Genomic DNA, 15,364 nt, shown 5'->3' with positions numbered 1-15,364 from the left:
TTTTACAATATATAAGTGTATCAGACCAACACGTTGTATATCTTAAACTTATGCAATGTTATATATCAATTATATTACAAGAAACTGGAAAGAGTACATTACGACCAATAGTATACAAAAACAATAGTATTTACTGCATGTTGGTATCACTAAGCCTAAGTCAAGGTGGGAAGGCTGGATTAGATGAATACATGTAAACACAGTAGTAAAGTAGATGATATGGAAGAGAAGGAAAGGAGTCTGGGAATGGAGCAGAAAGGTGAAGAAAGAAGAGCCATAGCTGTCCTCATCTCATGGTGACATGAGATGGTTGATTGGAAATTCAGTTTCATGTGTGTTGCATGCATGTGCACACACAGATTCAAAGAGAAAAGAAAAATAAAGTCTTCATCAGGCATTTGGTTGATTGATTCTGATGGCTAACATATGAGACAGTAAATATTTTAAAGCAAACAAAGGGAAGGAGTGATAAGAGTATTAGGACCCTTTATGTCCACAGTATCTACTGTTAGGTGATTTTCTGATTGAGAACAAATACATAAGGCAACCTGGTACTTTGAAGCTGTTTCTTATTTGTTTTATTGTACTAAAATTCAGCATTTGGATTCCAAATCTTCTTAGGCTCTTACTTTGTCTTAGGGCAGGGTCTTTGTTAAATTTTTGAAATAAAAGGAGTCATATATAAGCTAGTCATTGCAGAGACTGAGGACTCGGAGCAAAGTCACAGCTAGGTGCTGTCAAGGCCACAACTGAAAGGAATTGTGAACTCGGAAGCAGGGCTGTGAGGGCCTGGAGGCTCGCCAGGTAAAGAGCATGATGGTTCATGGTTTGAGGTGGTGGTCAGAATGGAGGAGTTAAGCACTTGCCAGCGTAGATCTTGAAGACATAAAGGAGTGGGCATAGAGCAAGCTGAAATCAGGGTGAAACAAGTGAGAATCTGTCCAGGAGAGTGGAGGAAGATGGGTTATGACCCTGCTAACTCAGGTTGGAGTGCTTGCCCTGGCCCTCTGCACGATTTAGCAAGTAAATGAACCAGAGAAGGGAGAGCATGGTTCTGGATAGACTGAAATTCTGAACCAAGCCTTATTAAAACCTCAGGCCTTGAGCACTTCATAAAATCTGAGGTTTACTGGCATTCCTTGACATGATATTTTTGAGATATACTTTAGGATTGTAAACTTTACCAGACTTGGAAAACCTCCAGGTCTAATAACAATTTTCTAAATTTTAAAGGTTAGCCGTTCCTCAAGTTGTGGATTGAAAATGCCAAATCAGGGATCCCTGGGTGGTGCAGCGGTTTAGCGCCTGCCTTTGGCCCAGGGCGTGATCCTGGAGACCCGGGATCGAATCCTGCGTCGGGCTCCCGGTGCATGAAGCCTGCTTCTCCCTCTGCCTATGTCTCTGCCTCTCTCTCTCTCTCACTGTGTGCCTATCATAAATAAATAAAATAAAAAAGAAATTAAAAAAAAAAAAAAGAAAGAAAATGCCAAATCAGTAATTCAGTCATTCCAGCAGTTTTTCCTGTTCTTTGTTGGTTTAAGGTTCAGATTTGATTTTTGTCTTTGGTGACGAAAGAGCACCTTGAAACACTTCAGTATTGAAGAGCATGGAGGAGTTGCAGCTGACAGGGTTGGAGAATGAAACAATGAAAAACTGTCACTGGAATGGAGCAAGATGTGTGCTGACATTAAACATTTAGAGACTTTGATTTTTTTCAGGCTCCTGTTCCTGAGTATGACTCTACTTTCACCCCCAAGAAGAATCAATTTTGGAGTTGTAACCAGTATTCTTTAACAATTCATTGAATCTAAAAAAAAAAATCAATGAAAAGAATAGGCTTGTTAAATAATAGCCAAGTCAATCATGTAGAAGAAATACAATGACATATAGAGTTGGCACACATTATGTTTTCAGCATATGACTGACAGTTCTTATTAATCACAGCCTTGTTCTTAAACCCTTCCATAATGAGTGTTAGAAAGATCTTTCCTAAAAAAAAAAAAAAACCTTTCCTGCAAGCACATACACATATTGAAAATAAAATAATTTAAAAACCAGGTGCAAAACCAAACAAAACAAGAAATAAATGCATCGAAATGTTTAAAAATTATTAATATTTTAGCATAATTCAATGCTTTAACCAAGCACCTTCAACATTAGAAAAAGGTAACAAGATTCTCTGGGTCCTGTTTGAGACCCCTCCCATTTAAAAAAAAAAAAACAACAAAACTCTTTCATAGCTTATGAGGCTTAATACACTTAGCAGAGATGATTTCGCATGGCTGTGAAGCGTATCATTACAGAGGCATGTCTGAAGCCAGCCAGAGACTAGTCAACAGTCCCTGCAGACCTCTGTGTTTTAAGAGATTCTGTATCTGCAATTCTCTTGCATTTCCAAAGAACAAGTTGTAGGTTTGGTAGCAAGTCAAGCCAGCCTCTATTGCTTCAGTCCCCAAATCACTAATGTCCCACTAAGTCCTCCCCCAGAAAGCCAGTCACTGATTTTTAGCCTTCCTTACTGGAGAGTGCCCATGACTCTAAATTGTCTTAACATTATGCATTTTCATCCTAATTCCCTGAAACATTAATGTGAATCCTGTTGATAGTTGTTCCTTAAGTGTTGGACATGAGGAGCATGTAAAGATGAACTACAGGATAAAAGGCCCCCTTTTCTGTGCTAAGTAGTCCTAAATGTAGTAGCATGGGACTCTATACTTGATATGTTCTCAGACAAATACATAAATATTATATCTGGAGCTTTCCCCCACATCTGTAAGTTTGACACACACCTGGGTACCAATATCAACTGTTTCTTAACTTTTTCATCTTTCTCTGTAATGAAACTTGATAGTCTACCTTTTAAACTTGTTTCCTAATAACCATCCATTTTAGAAAAGGCTAGAGTTAAAAAATATTTTTTTTCCAAAATTTCTGTTAAGGGGGCCCCTGGCTGGCTCGGTTGGTGGGGCATGGGGCTCTTGATCTAGGCTTGTGAGTTCAAGCCCCACATTGGGTGTGGAGAGTACTTAAAAATAAAATCCTTAGGGGCTACTGGGTGGCTCAGTCGATTAAGCCTCCACCTCCTGATTTCAGCTGAGGTCATGACCTCAGAGTTGTGAGATGGAGGCCAAGTGAGGCTCGGCACTGAGTAGGGAGTCTGCTGGAGTCTCTACCTCTTCTTTAGCCCCTCTGGCTGCTCTTGCACACACGTTCTCTCTCTTTCAAAAAATTAATAAATAAAATAAAATCTTTATACATCAAGACTTATTTATAAATTAATATTTATTTATAAAATAAAGGTTTATTTTATAAACAAATAAAAATAAAGTATTTTAACAATTCTTTTAAAACCATTGTGAAAGTAGAAGTTCAAATTTGAACTCCAAATTTGATATTAACTCTCAATTTGGATTTGGATATTATTAACTCTCTTTCTTAACAAAGTCATAGCAGAAAAAATTCTAACTGGAATAATTTCTTTATTTCTTGGCCTTTTTGTTAAAGAATATATTGTAATGAATAGTTAATAGTTGTAATGAAGCTTTTTTCTTCCAGTTGAATAACTCCATATAATATCCTCTGCTATAATCTTCTTGCTTCCTTTATATCTCAGAAAATTTTATGGTGATTCTCTCTATATAATCTATTTTGAAATGTGGATACAATATTATAACAAATATTCTTTGTGTATTAACTTTCTGTTTAACAGAAAATAATTTATTATTTTTATAAAAACATTGAAATGTGGTTTCTTTAAACTAATCATTTAATTTGATCAAAGAATGGGTGATATTTTAGAGAAATTACTGAAATGTTATTTTCATATAAATTTATTTTGGCTGCTCTATTCTTTTAACTTGAATTTTTTATCCTCTAAAAAGTTATTTCTAAAATTGTGAAAGTTATTTCTAACTATGTGAGGTGATGGATGTGTTAACTAGTATTACTGTAGTAATTATTTTACAATATCTACACTTATCAAATCATTACATTGTACATCTTAAATTTATACAATGTTACATGTGAGTTATACTCAATAAAGGTGGAAAAAATTAAAATATGTTAATATTAACAAGTCCATTACTTAACAAAGTAAAATTGGATTCTCTTAATGGATTCCTCATATACAAAAATACCAAAAAAATTTTAAAGGTTTTTATAAATTATTTCTGGCATACTTATATCCTGAGGTTGATCAGTTAAGAATGTATTTTGTTAAACATGTTTGGAAGGCTTTTGCTAAGACAATGATTTTTATACTGAAATTATTGATAGGTAATTTAATGTGATCAGGAAATTAAGGAATAGATGATATATAATGTATTTCTTTGACATGAATTTTTGAGTATCTTAATTTTTCAATTGTTATAAAAATGGAAATTGGATCTTTAGTTTTCTTCAGTGTTTGCAAATCATTTTCCCTTGTATTTTCTGTTCTTTTTTCTTTTCCTTTTTTTTTTAAGATTTTATTTATTATTTATTTATTTATTTATTTATTTATTTATTTATTCACACACACAGAGGCAGAGACACAGGCAGAGGGAGAAGCTGGCTCCACACAGGGAGCCCAACGTGGAACTCGATCCCTGGTCTCGACGTGGAACTCAATCCCTGTCTCCAGGATCACACCCTGGGCCGCAGGCAGCGCTAAACCGCTGCGCCACTGGGGCTGCCCTCCTTTCTTTTTTTAAAATGTCATCGGTTACCATTAAATAAAAATAGACTAAGTTGAGTGTCATAGGCTACATTTTGGTAATTTTTAAAAAATCTTACCTTTGAACAATATGGTTTTCTTGAAAAGGTTTTTCACTCTATTTTTATCAAGGTGTAATTGCATACAGTAAATTTCACCTATTTTATTATACATTTCTACCTACTTTAACAAATGTATGTAGTTATATAAGCAGCACCACAAGCAAAATGCTAAAAAATTCTCCCATACTCACTTGTAGCTGGTCCCTCCTGATCTCTGAGCACTGATCTATTTTCTGTCCCTATAGTCTTGTCTCTGCAAGAATATTCTATAAATGGAATGAGTATGTAGACTTTTGAATCTGGCTTCTTTCCCTGAGAATACTAGAGAACCATCCAAGGTGGTGTGTGCACTCTAGCTCTTTCCTTTTTCTCTCTGAGTAGTATTCACCTCTATGGATGGGTCCACAGATAGTTAATCTGTTTCTCATTTGAGGAACAACATTGGAGTTGTTTGCAGTGTTTGATGATTACTAAGAAACTGCTACCAAGATTTGTTTTCAAGTTTGTGAGTGAACATAGCTTTCATCTAACTTGCGCAAATACCTAAGAGTAAGATGGATGGATTATATGGTATTGTTAATTTTATAAGAAACTGCCAGGCTGTTTTCCAAAGTGGCTGTACCATTTTGCATTCCTTCCAAAAGTATATGTTTTAGTTGCTCTGCATCCTTGCCCGCCCATGGTTTGTGCGTTCTCTCTCTCTCTCTCTCACTCTCTCTTCGTCTCTTTTCTTTAAGGCATTCCACTAAGTATGTAGTTGTATCTCATGGTGGTTTTAATTTCATTTCTCTAATGACTAATGACACTGAGCATCTTTCTCTGTACTTTTTGACATCGATATATTATTTTCTTTGGTGAAGTAGATGTTAAAAATCTTTGGTTCTTTTTTTTTTTTTTAAGATTTTATTTATTTATTCATGAGAGACACAGACAGAGAGGCAGAGATACAGGCAGAGGGAGAAGCAGGCTTCCTGTGGGGAGCCTGGCGTGGGACTTGATCCCAGAACTCCAGGATCATGCCCTGAGTCAAAGGCAGATGCTCAACCACTGAGCCACCCAGGCATCCCTGGTTCATTTTTAAAATCTGTTATTTTTTATTGGGTTTTAAGCTTCTTTGTAATTTTAGATACAAGTCCTTTATCATATATGTGATTTGTAAACATTTTCTCCCTGTCATGGCTTTCAAAGAGCAGACATTCTTAAATTTAAGTCCAATTTATTTATTTATTCTTTGATTCATGTGCTTTTGGTTTTGTATGTAAGAATTCATTGCCTTAACAAAGGTCACAAAATTTTCTTCCATGTTATTTTGGTCATGTTTTAGAATCTTAGGTTTTATATTTATATCTGTGATCCATTTTGAGAATTTTTTGGTACAGTGTGAATTTGGAAGAAGGTTTTTACTTTGTTTTGCTTGCTTGCTTGATTGTTTTTTCCATGTGGGTATCCAGTTGTTCCAACACTATTTGTGTAGTTAGAAAGACTGTCCTTTCTCCACTGAATTGCCTTTTTACCGACAAGTCCTATATGTTTATGACTATTTCTCTTCTTTTTTTCATTCTTTTTCATGTTCTTTCTCCAACAGCACTTTCTTGATTACTATAGTTTTATACTAAGTCTGGAAACTGAAGATGTGAATCTTCTGACTTTGAAGAAAATGTGTATTCTGCTTTTTCTGTAATTTTCTCTTCATTTCAGTTAGGTTAGCTTAGTTTAATAATATTCATGACTTCTATCGGTGAAATTTGTCTACTTTTTCTAACAATTGCTGAGAAGGTGTGTTAAAGTCTCCAGTTGTATTTGTGGGTTTGTCTTTTTCTCCTTTCAGTTCTATCAATTTTTGCTTTGTGCATTTTGAAGTGCTGTAACAGGTGCATATACATTTGTTATGTCATTACGGGAAATTGACCCCTTCATAGTTAAGTAGTGTCCATCTTTATACTTATTCTGAAGTCTGGTTGACTTGATGTTGGTATAACTATTTCTGCTTTCTTTTGGTTAGTATTTGCATAGTATCTCTTTTCTATAATTTTATTTTTAACCTATTTATACCTTTATATTTAAATGGTCTTATTGTCCACAGCATATAGTTTGATCTCAGTTTTCCAATCCAGTCTGATGATCTTTATTTTTAATTAATGTATTTATAAAGTTTAATATAATTACTAATATGATTGGATTAAAATCCACCATATTTTTAGCTGTTTTATTTTTAATCTTTTATTTTGTTTCTTCCTCTCACATTTCACTTTTTTAATTATTTCATTTTAGCTTCATTATTGATTTTTTATTATTGATTGTTCAAATTATTTTATACATTGCCCTAGGTTATACAGTATACATCTTTAATCAAAATCTACTGTTAAATAATCTCATAATACTTAACATAAAGTATAAGAACCCAACAGTATCTTCCCGATTTCTCCCCTCATTCTTTGTGCTATTGTCATATATTTTACTCTTACATATAATATAAACATAATGCATCATCAATAATTTTGCTTTAGATAGTTATCTTTTAGATAATTTAAAATAAAATTGAATTTTGTAGTTCTATCCGTTTATTCCGTTTCTAAAACCCTTTATTTCTTTGTATATATGTTATATCTTACTAAAGTTTTTAAAGATGCATTGAAATTGTTCCTTTGTATTAGCACGTAGACCATCAGTTCCTGACTTCTTACTCTGTTAAAAATGGATTGTGAATGGGCAGCTAGGAATATGTTTAGTTTTCATAATTCTTTTGTGCTTACTTAGAATTTCAGAAACACAGGATTGAATATGTCACAAGAGGTCCTTTAGCCTGATTTTTAAAGTGTGACAGGTTTACTTCAACTGATCTTATTTTAAGATTTATCTAAAGTTCTCTTTCTGAGGTTGAACTTAAGCCTACTTGGTGTATGCACTTCTTTTGTCTCTGTTTAATTGTCCTGCTCTCATGTGTGGAGAGGGAACATCAGGACCACACTGCTTTTTAATGTCCTCCTTTTAGTAACCTCACACACGTATTAAGACAGTTACTGAGCCCTTCTTGCCATTCCCCTTTACAGGTAAAAAACATTCTATACTTCTTTGAGTTTTTAATAAATATAGATTTACTTTTCCTCTGTATGTCTTATAACCATTTCTATCGTATTTTCTCCTGGATATCTCACACAATTGTTTTTGTTAGGACATGTGTAAATAAATGGTAGCAAGCGTCTTTCACCAACATGAAAGAGCCAGCACCTTTGTGGGGTTAATGTTGGCACTGGAAGAATGCTGGGCATTGAACGAATTGGTGTAAGTTCACAGGGTTCCCTGTTCCTTCAGCAAGTAGTGCCCGCTGTCCTGACCCTTCCAGCCTGGTGCTGAACTTAAACCCTCTCCCTGACGCCGTACGGTTAATTTTACCCCAGACACGTACCTTTAGAGAAGCTCAGGGACTCTGAGATTTGGTTGATGTCCTCCAAAAGCTACATTCACCTGAGGAACCAGATTATTCCAGAGCCTACTGAATGGAGCAGCCCTGGGCATGTTACTTGTATAGGTATGGGCCGGGAGGAAAGGAACAGACTGGAAAACCTAGAGTTTTTCTGAGTGAACTGTACTCAGTTGTGAGAAAAAAAAATACAACATTTGGGCTGGTACTGTAGTACAACTTGTAAACACTTGTCAGTTATGAGAGTAACTGCAAAAGATACTTATATTCAAGCTTTCCCCTTGATTTCACGTCCAGAGCATAACATTTTCTTTTTGTCTTTTTTCCCCCCTCAAGGGGTGCTACCTCCATTGTGTACAGATGCAAACAGAAGGGGACCCAGAAGCCTTATGCTCTCAAAGTGTTAAAGAAAACAGTAAGTCTATTTCATTATATAACAGTATCTCTAAGGGATCTGTGACCTGGAGAAGGCGGAAGCCCTGATTTACGGGGCAGAGAGGCCAGAGAACTGCTGTGTGCAGCTAACTCCCTTGAATCTTGATAATGAGAGTGCAGCCAAATGGCTTGTTTTCTGATGGAAGCTACGTGATCCTTTGAAAGTGAGTGGATCTCAGGCTGGGAGTGGTTGTGGGGAGAACTGTGGTGAGGAGAAACATTTAGAGCTGGCAGGTGGACCTCTTACGCTTTGTACACCAGTTATGTTTTCATATATATATGAAAACATATATACACACACACACACACACACATAAAATCTCCAATAACAGTTTAATATACTAGAAATGCTTGCTGTTTAAAAATACCTAAGTGAAACACAAATAGATGCATTTGTGAAAGGAGTCATCAGCTTCTGACTTCATTTTCAGATGTTGGATTTGCTTTGGTAAAGTGCAACTAGACAAATGCTGTCATTTCTAGGACTGAGCCTGTACATTTGAGAAGTCTATTTGAATAAAGAAGGATGGTGTTTTCATATTGCTTCTTTTGGCATATGCTCCTAGGTGAGCTGAGGGGGGAAAGTTACTTAGGCTTATCTCCAATGAGTAAGAAATGCAGCAGGTGAAGGTTCACTATACAAATGGCAGCATCTAACACTAGTATTCCTGGTAGGCTCTGTGTCCCACAGAGTATTTGTCACTGCAGTCCCCTGGTACTCTCTGCCTTTAAAGAGTTTCCCTTTATAAGACCACAAAAACACAACATATTCTTTATAGCACATTCTTTCTCAAATTCTGTGAAATATATATCCTTCTGAAAACCCAGCTGTAAAGTATGCTGAGGAGAGAGCTATCATAAATTTTGAAATCAAATAATTCCTCTTTTAGTCCAAGAGATTTTTTTTTCTAAAGGTGGTTTAATATCACCAGCTGTTTATGTATTGTCTGGCACAGGGAAATTTTAGAATCTCATATAATGAAGAAGAGCATAATGGCATAGGATTTTTCAGTTGAGTAGAAGTAGAATGACATCTTGAAACAACCTTAGAATTTAAAGCCAGAGCAAACTAACAAAGACAGTTTAATTGAAGGATAATAATTTAAATGTCAGTTTCTACTATAAACCTCTATTTTGAATTTCCTATTTGGTATAGCCAATGGTTTAAGTTGCACCAGAATATAGAAGAATCTTTTGATTGATAAGGTTTGGAATTTTGTCTTGAATCAATTTCTTATAGTCATAACATTGATTTGTTATGAGGGTAACTGCAAAAGATACTTATCTTTCATAAAAGATAAATTTGATGAAATGGGACTTCCTATTAAATATCTATTTTTTATGAAAATAAATTGGCATGCTTTAGCTGTAGTCACACAAGAGATGTTTTTGGACTTGATTGTATCCTTTCTTGCCGGTTAAAAAAATTGTCAGTAAAATTTGTGAGTGGTTATTTTATTTTCATAAAATAGTTGAGGCAACCTTGAAAGGGGCTAGCTATATGAATGTCTAGGAGAGGAAACATTCAGAAATGACCTGTGAATGCTCAGAATCCCAAAGAACAAATGACTGGTTTAGAAAAATAATTGGTTTATGTCAGAAATCTTTGGTTGAATTGGAATAAGAGACGGGTGAAGACATTTGGTGGGTTGGTGACTCATTCATTAGGAAAGTAAAGCTCTGGTTTGCCCTTGCTGTCTTCTCTTCTCCACCTCTGTTGGGGAAACATCCTCCTTGGAAGCCAGGCGGGAAGAAACTGTGGATGGCAACCAAGTGTCAGATGGTGCTGTAAGGCAGATGTTGTCAAACACAGTTACTGCTGTGCCAAATGGATGAGAGAAAATCCTCTGGAGAAACCCAAGCTTTGAACGTAAATCGGATGGAATCTCCAGCATTGTCTCCTAGAATAAACCATGCACAGAGATGTGTGAATGAGAGAAATAGGAGGCAAAACCTCGAAGAGCAGTTGCCTCCAATGTTTAATTTCATATCGGTTGTGAAGACGAAACTTCCTAAGTGAGATGCATGAAACTTAAGAATCTTTTTACAGAAGAAAAGCAATGCAGGGAAAACAAAGTATTTTCCTAGTGAATGGTTAAAGATCTGCTCTTTCAGGGAAAAGAGGGCTTCAGAAATTGAATTATTTATGTAATCTATTAATTAGATTGAACTGCATAAAATTGCCTCTATGAAATCATTTTTTTACATACAAAAATGGCAACTTTGTGTGGTTCAACTGATAACTTTGGAACCACCATACTACTTCACTGGATAATTCCTCAAGTCCTCATTTTATGACTAGACCTAAACCTAAAAGATCTAAAAGATTGTCTGTCTATTTATCTACCTGTCTATCTTTCTGTCATCTATTATCAGCTATTGATGAGAATTTCCTGGATCTGGTATAATAAACTACCAGAAACAGGGAGGCTTAAAACAATGGAAACTTATTCCCTTACGGTTCTGAGGCCAGAAGTCTGAAGTCAAGGTTATTTTTTTTTGGCAGGGCGATTATTTCTGGGCGTGCTCAGGGAGACCTTGTCCCATGCCTCTCTCTTGGCTCCTGGTGACAGAAGCTTGCTTGCAGACGTGTCACTTTGACCTCTGCCTCCATTGTCACATGGCTACCGTCTCCCTATGTGTCTCCATCTCATCTTCCCTCTGCGCACTGTGTCCAAATTTTCCTCTTAGAATGACACCATTCCTATTGGGTGGGGGCCAACCCTACGCCATTATGATCTCATCTTAAATGAACTACTTACATCTACAACAACTTGATTTCCAAAGCAGGTCATTTTAGAAGTATTAGTGGTTAGATCTTCAGCATAGCTTTTGGCGGGGGACACAATTCTACCTATAATACTACCTATAAGAGAAAACGTCTTCTTCTTCTTCTTCTTTTTTTTTTTTTTTTTATAAGAGAAGACTTCTAAGGTGAATTTCAAAACATGCCATTTAGTATTTTAATGTGAAGATGAGTGTAACTTATATCACACTCAAGAAAATTAATAAACCAAAGAAGATTCCATGAGTTTACAGGTGATTAAATTCACATATGAACATTTTTAAGTCCAGCAAAGATTTCCCATCTCTTTAACAGTCAATTATTTGATAATAATAATCCTCCCAGGATCTGTTTAAATACTTTTCAAGACAGTTTACTCAAATTTTATTTTGTGTCAATGTTAGTCTGTAATATTCTCATAACTTAATACTTGAGGAAGGATTCAGATTACGTTGGCAATAAAAGACTTTCAGTTCATCACTGAGAATCCCTTAGGCACTGACATGTCTGGATGATAGACAATGACTCGAATTTAGACAGATTAATGCACCAGCCCTATGGAGAAATCCATATCTCTTTGATGGTCAGATACAGGACAGAGTTAATACTGATAATAAACATAAACCATCATGTTTAGACAATTGAATATTTTGACTAAAAAAATCTTTATGGGAAATTAATATGTAATTATAATAAAAATACATTCTTGAGATTTTCTTTAGTTGACAGCACAAGCAGGGGGAGTTGCAGGCAGGTTGTTGGAGAGGGAGAAGCGGCTCCCTGCTGAACAAGAAGCCCAATGTGGGGCTTGATCCCAGGACCCTAGAATCACCACCTGGGCTGAAGGCAGACGCCCAACCCATTCAGCCACCCAGGCTCCACAAAAATGTTTTTAATTACCATATATTTTATAGGTGGATATAATACCATATACTTCATATATAGATAACTATATTTTATAGAATTAGTATACATTAAAATTTGTATCAACCAAGGTAATAACATGCTTGCAATTTGCCTTCAATTAGTTAAGCAACAAAAAAATGTGTGTGAGTATATGTATGTACACATATATATGGGGAGAGAAAGAAAATATGACAAAAATCAACAATTATTGAATATAGTACAATATACTAGTATCCATGCTGGCATATCAAAATTTCAGTATATATAAAAATTCTCATAACCAAAAGTTTGGGTTAAAACATACTTCAGCATTGACATCCTATTTATCATAACTTAGCATTTCTTCTAGCCATTCAAAAAGCATTTCAAGGGATGCTTGGGTGGCTCAGCGGTTGGGTGTCTGCCTTTGGCTCAGGGCGTGATCCCGGGGTCCTGAGATCGAGTCCCACATCGGGCTTCCTGCATGGAACCTGCTTTTCCCTTCTGCCTGTGTCTCTGCCTCTCTCTCTCTCTGTGTCTCTCATGAATAAATAAATAAAATCTTTAAAAAAAAAGGCATTTCAAAATCTTGCAGGTTCTAAATGTTCTGATAAACATCAGTGACTCTACTATAGGTGTATTGAAGTGCTAGAAAAAAGAACATTATAGTTGAACCAACTTTTTGCCCTAATGAAAAACCTGGACGTTTCTAGAAGCAATATCCATTCATCTCATTAACAAGGATAAAGCTTTGAGGACAGCAGGAGTAATAAACAAGAAGGAAAATGAATTAAGAGTCTTTTGTAATCATGGATTTAATTTTTTTTCCACTATTATTCATGGTCCTTGTACTGAAGTAGTTATCAAATCACTTGGAGTGGCATCCTTACTCTCCTCTTGGGAAAAAGGTGGCCTGTTTTATAACTTTAATTTTGAAACAGCTACAAATTCAGAAGCAGTGCCTTTTGGTTGCCCGGAAGTTCTTTATCGCCTTGCATTTAAGAACTAAGTGACTTGCAGGTATCAGTAGAACTTGTACTATGAACTTTGTAAAACATGAATCAAGGGTGAAGGAAGAAACAAGGCTAACTTTTTTCCACTTCATTCATGAGTTCTTTACCATCTCCATTTTATGTGATATTTGGAAGAAATTGAAGTAGAGAAAAAGGATTTACTAAGCTACTTCCTCAGATTAATAACATTGGAGCATTAAAGGATTGTGACAGGCACAGGTATTAGGACAACCTGTGATGTAGGAGACGGAACCTTATTACTGGTATCACACGACTTTTGAATATGCTGAACCTAAAACTGCGACAAAATGAGAAAAATAGATTCAAGAAGGTGTCAGAATTTGAACAGATTAAGCAGATGGAACCTTCAGTTTGGACTGAATTTTGCTGAGTGAAATGGAATTACAACTTTTAAAGAATGGCATGGTGATAATGCCGTTACTATTTTAGGAGTGAGTTACGTGCTTTACCTTTCTTCCTTAGAAGTACATACCTCAGGGTATATCTAAATAATCACCCTTCATCCCTATCAGTATGGCTCATATTCAAGAAAAACTGAAATTTAAGAAAATTATGCTCACCAATCATTATAGTGTCCTTGAAATTTTGGAGACAAGTATTTGAATTCTAAAAGTGAGATGCAATTTCTAGCTGTATGGCTCAGCTCTTGGAAGAGACTTCATTCAGCTTACTGGAAAATCTATGCCCTTTCATGAAATACCCAGTACCAAGTCTAAGAATTAATCTCAGTGTATAAATTCAGAATTTGTGAGTCTGAGAGCCAATCTCAGCATGCCATTTCAGCATGTATAGGTTTTCTGAGTCTCCTTAAGAAGGGCTGTGCAGTTGTGGGGTGAGATTATGGGGTCTGGAGCCAGACACATTGAGTTCAGGATCACTCCTGCCATTTACTACTTGTGTGGCTTTACAACAAACAAACTCTCAATCTTAGTTTCTTCATCTGTAAAATGGCTTTAAGAACATCTAGCTCATGGTGTTCTAATGAAGATTAAAGTGAGATCATTTATGTAAAATATTTTTCAATACCTAGGAAGCTTGCTATAAGTGGGAACATTCTTATTAATTATAAAGGGTCTACAAAAAAAAAATAAAGGGTCTACACAGACATTTTATATTATGATAGTACCAGTTCATTCTGTGCAATTCTGATGTTCTCATTAGCTTCATTTAAAACTGAGTAAGCAGTACCCAACATATTCTGCAATTTTGTATGAATAAGATTAATTATATTGTTTTTAGAGTGCTTTTAAAATTACTGCTATTATCAATCAAATTTAATACGGTGCTAAATAAAGATCTCTGATCTTAGGACCTCCTATACAAACAAATCTTGGATACTCATGATTGCTAGATTTAGAATGCTTTCAACCTCATTGCTGTATTCTGGTTCTTAGCATGGGAGCAGTGTGGCTAGGTCCACAGTGTAGAAGCTGTCCCTGGTCTAAATTTTGTCATATTTTAGTTATTAGAGTGTAAAGTTACCTATCAATTTCTATAAAGGTTTTTGTTGAATAATTTATTTTACTAGAAAATGCCTTTAAGTTTTATAAAATTTCCATTAAGTGCTAAAGGGTGAAAGAGGCCTTTTATCTTTTTTTGAGTTAGTTGAAGAAACACACCTTGTGATTTGCTAATAATTCTGTGGTTTATTTTTTAATGTCTACTCATTTTTCCTTATATTCTTATGAGTTAACTATTTGAATATATAACTATGATGTTGCAGGAGAATTTGAAACGTTCTAGATTAAATATACACAGGCCTCCTCCTAAATTCTTGGTAGATGAAACTTCAGGATATGTCCATTAGAGGAAATTTCCAGATTCTTCCATTCTAAAATAAAGATAATACTATTTACCCCACTGGGTAAACTGAGGATTACCTGCTCTTGTCTCTTTCTACCTAGCCTTGGGGAACATAGAACACTGACCATGGGCCATTTATTTTCCATTTTCAATGATTTACATAAGAGAGATGTCTGGGTTCATCTTAATTAAAGATTTGCATTTATTAAATGTTGCCATGGCCACTTGTAACCATTCATGGGTGTG

General features: G+C 35.5%; 1 protein-coding gene across 5 annotated transcripts in view; it reads left to right on the top strand.

The window, feature by feature from the left end:
- Nucleotides 1-15,364, top strand: part of CAMK4 (calcium/calmodulin dependent protein kinase IV) — a 279,256-nt gene that overhangs the window by 165,325 nt on the left and 98,567 nt on the right. For all 5 annotated transcript variants that reach the window (XR_005356514.1, XR_005356513.1, XM_038532150.1 and 2 more), the window contains one exon: nt 8,513-8,591. Coding sequence is in view for 3 of the 5 variants with exons in the window: in XM_038532150.1 (XP_038388078.1) it covers nt 8,513-8,591 (79 nt within the window). In the remaining 2 variants the exon portion in view is untranslated. The remainder of the gene's footprint in view (nt 1-8,512; nt 8,592-15,364) is intronic.

The sequence above is a fragment of the Canis lupus genome, chromosome 3 (genome assembly GCF_011100685.1).
Source record: "Canis lupus familiaris isolate Mischka breed German Shepherd chromosome 3, alternate assembly UU_Cfam_GSD_1.0, whole genome shotgun sequence".
In the NCBI taxonomy this organism is placed as follows: Eukaryota; Metazoa; Chordata; class Mammalia; order Carnivora; family Canidae; genus Canis; species Canis lupus.
Note: the sequence above shows the minus strand (reverse complement) of the source record. Positions and strands in the feature narration are given on the sequence as shown.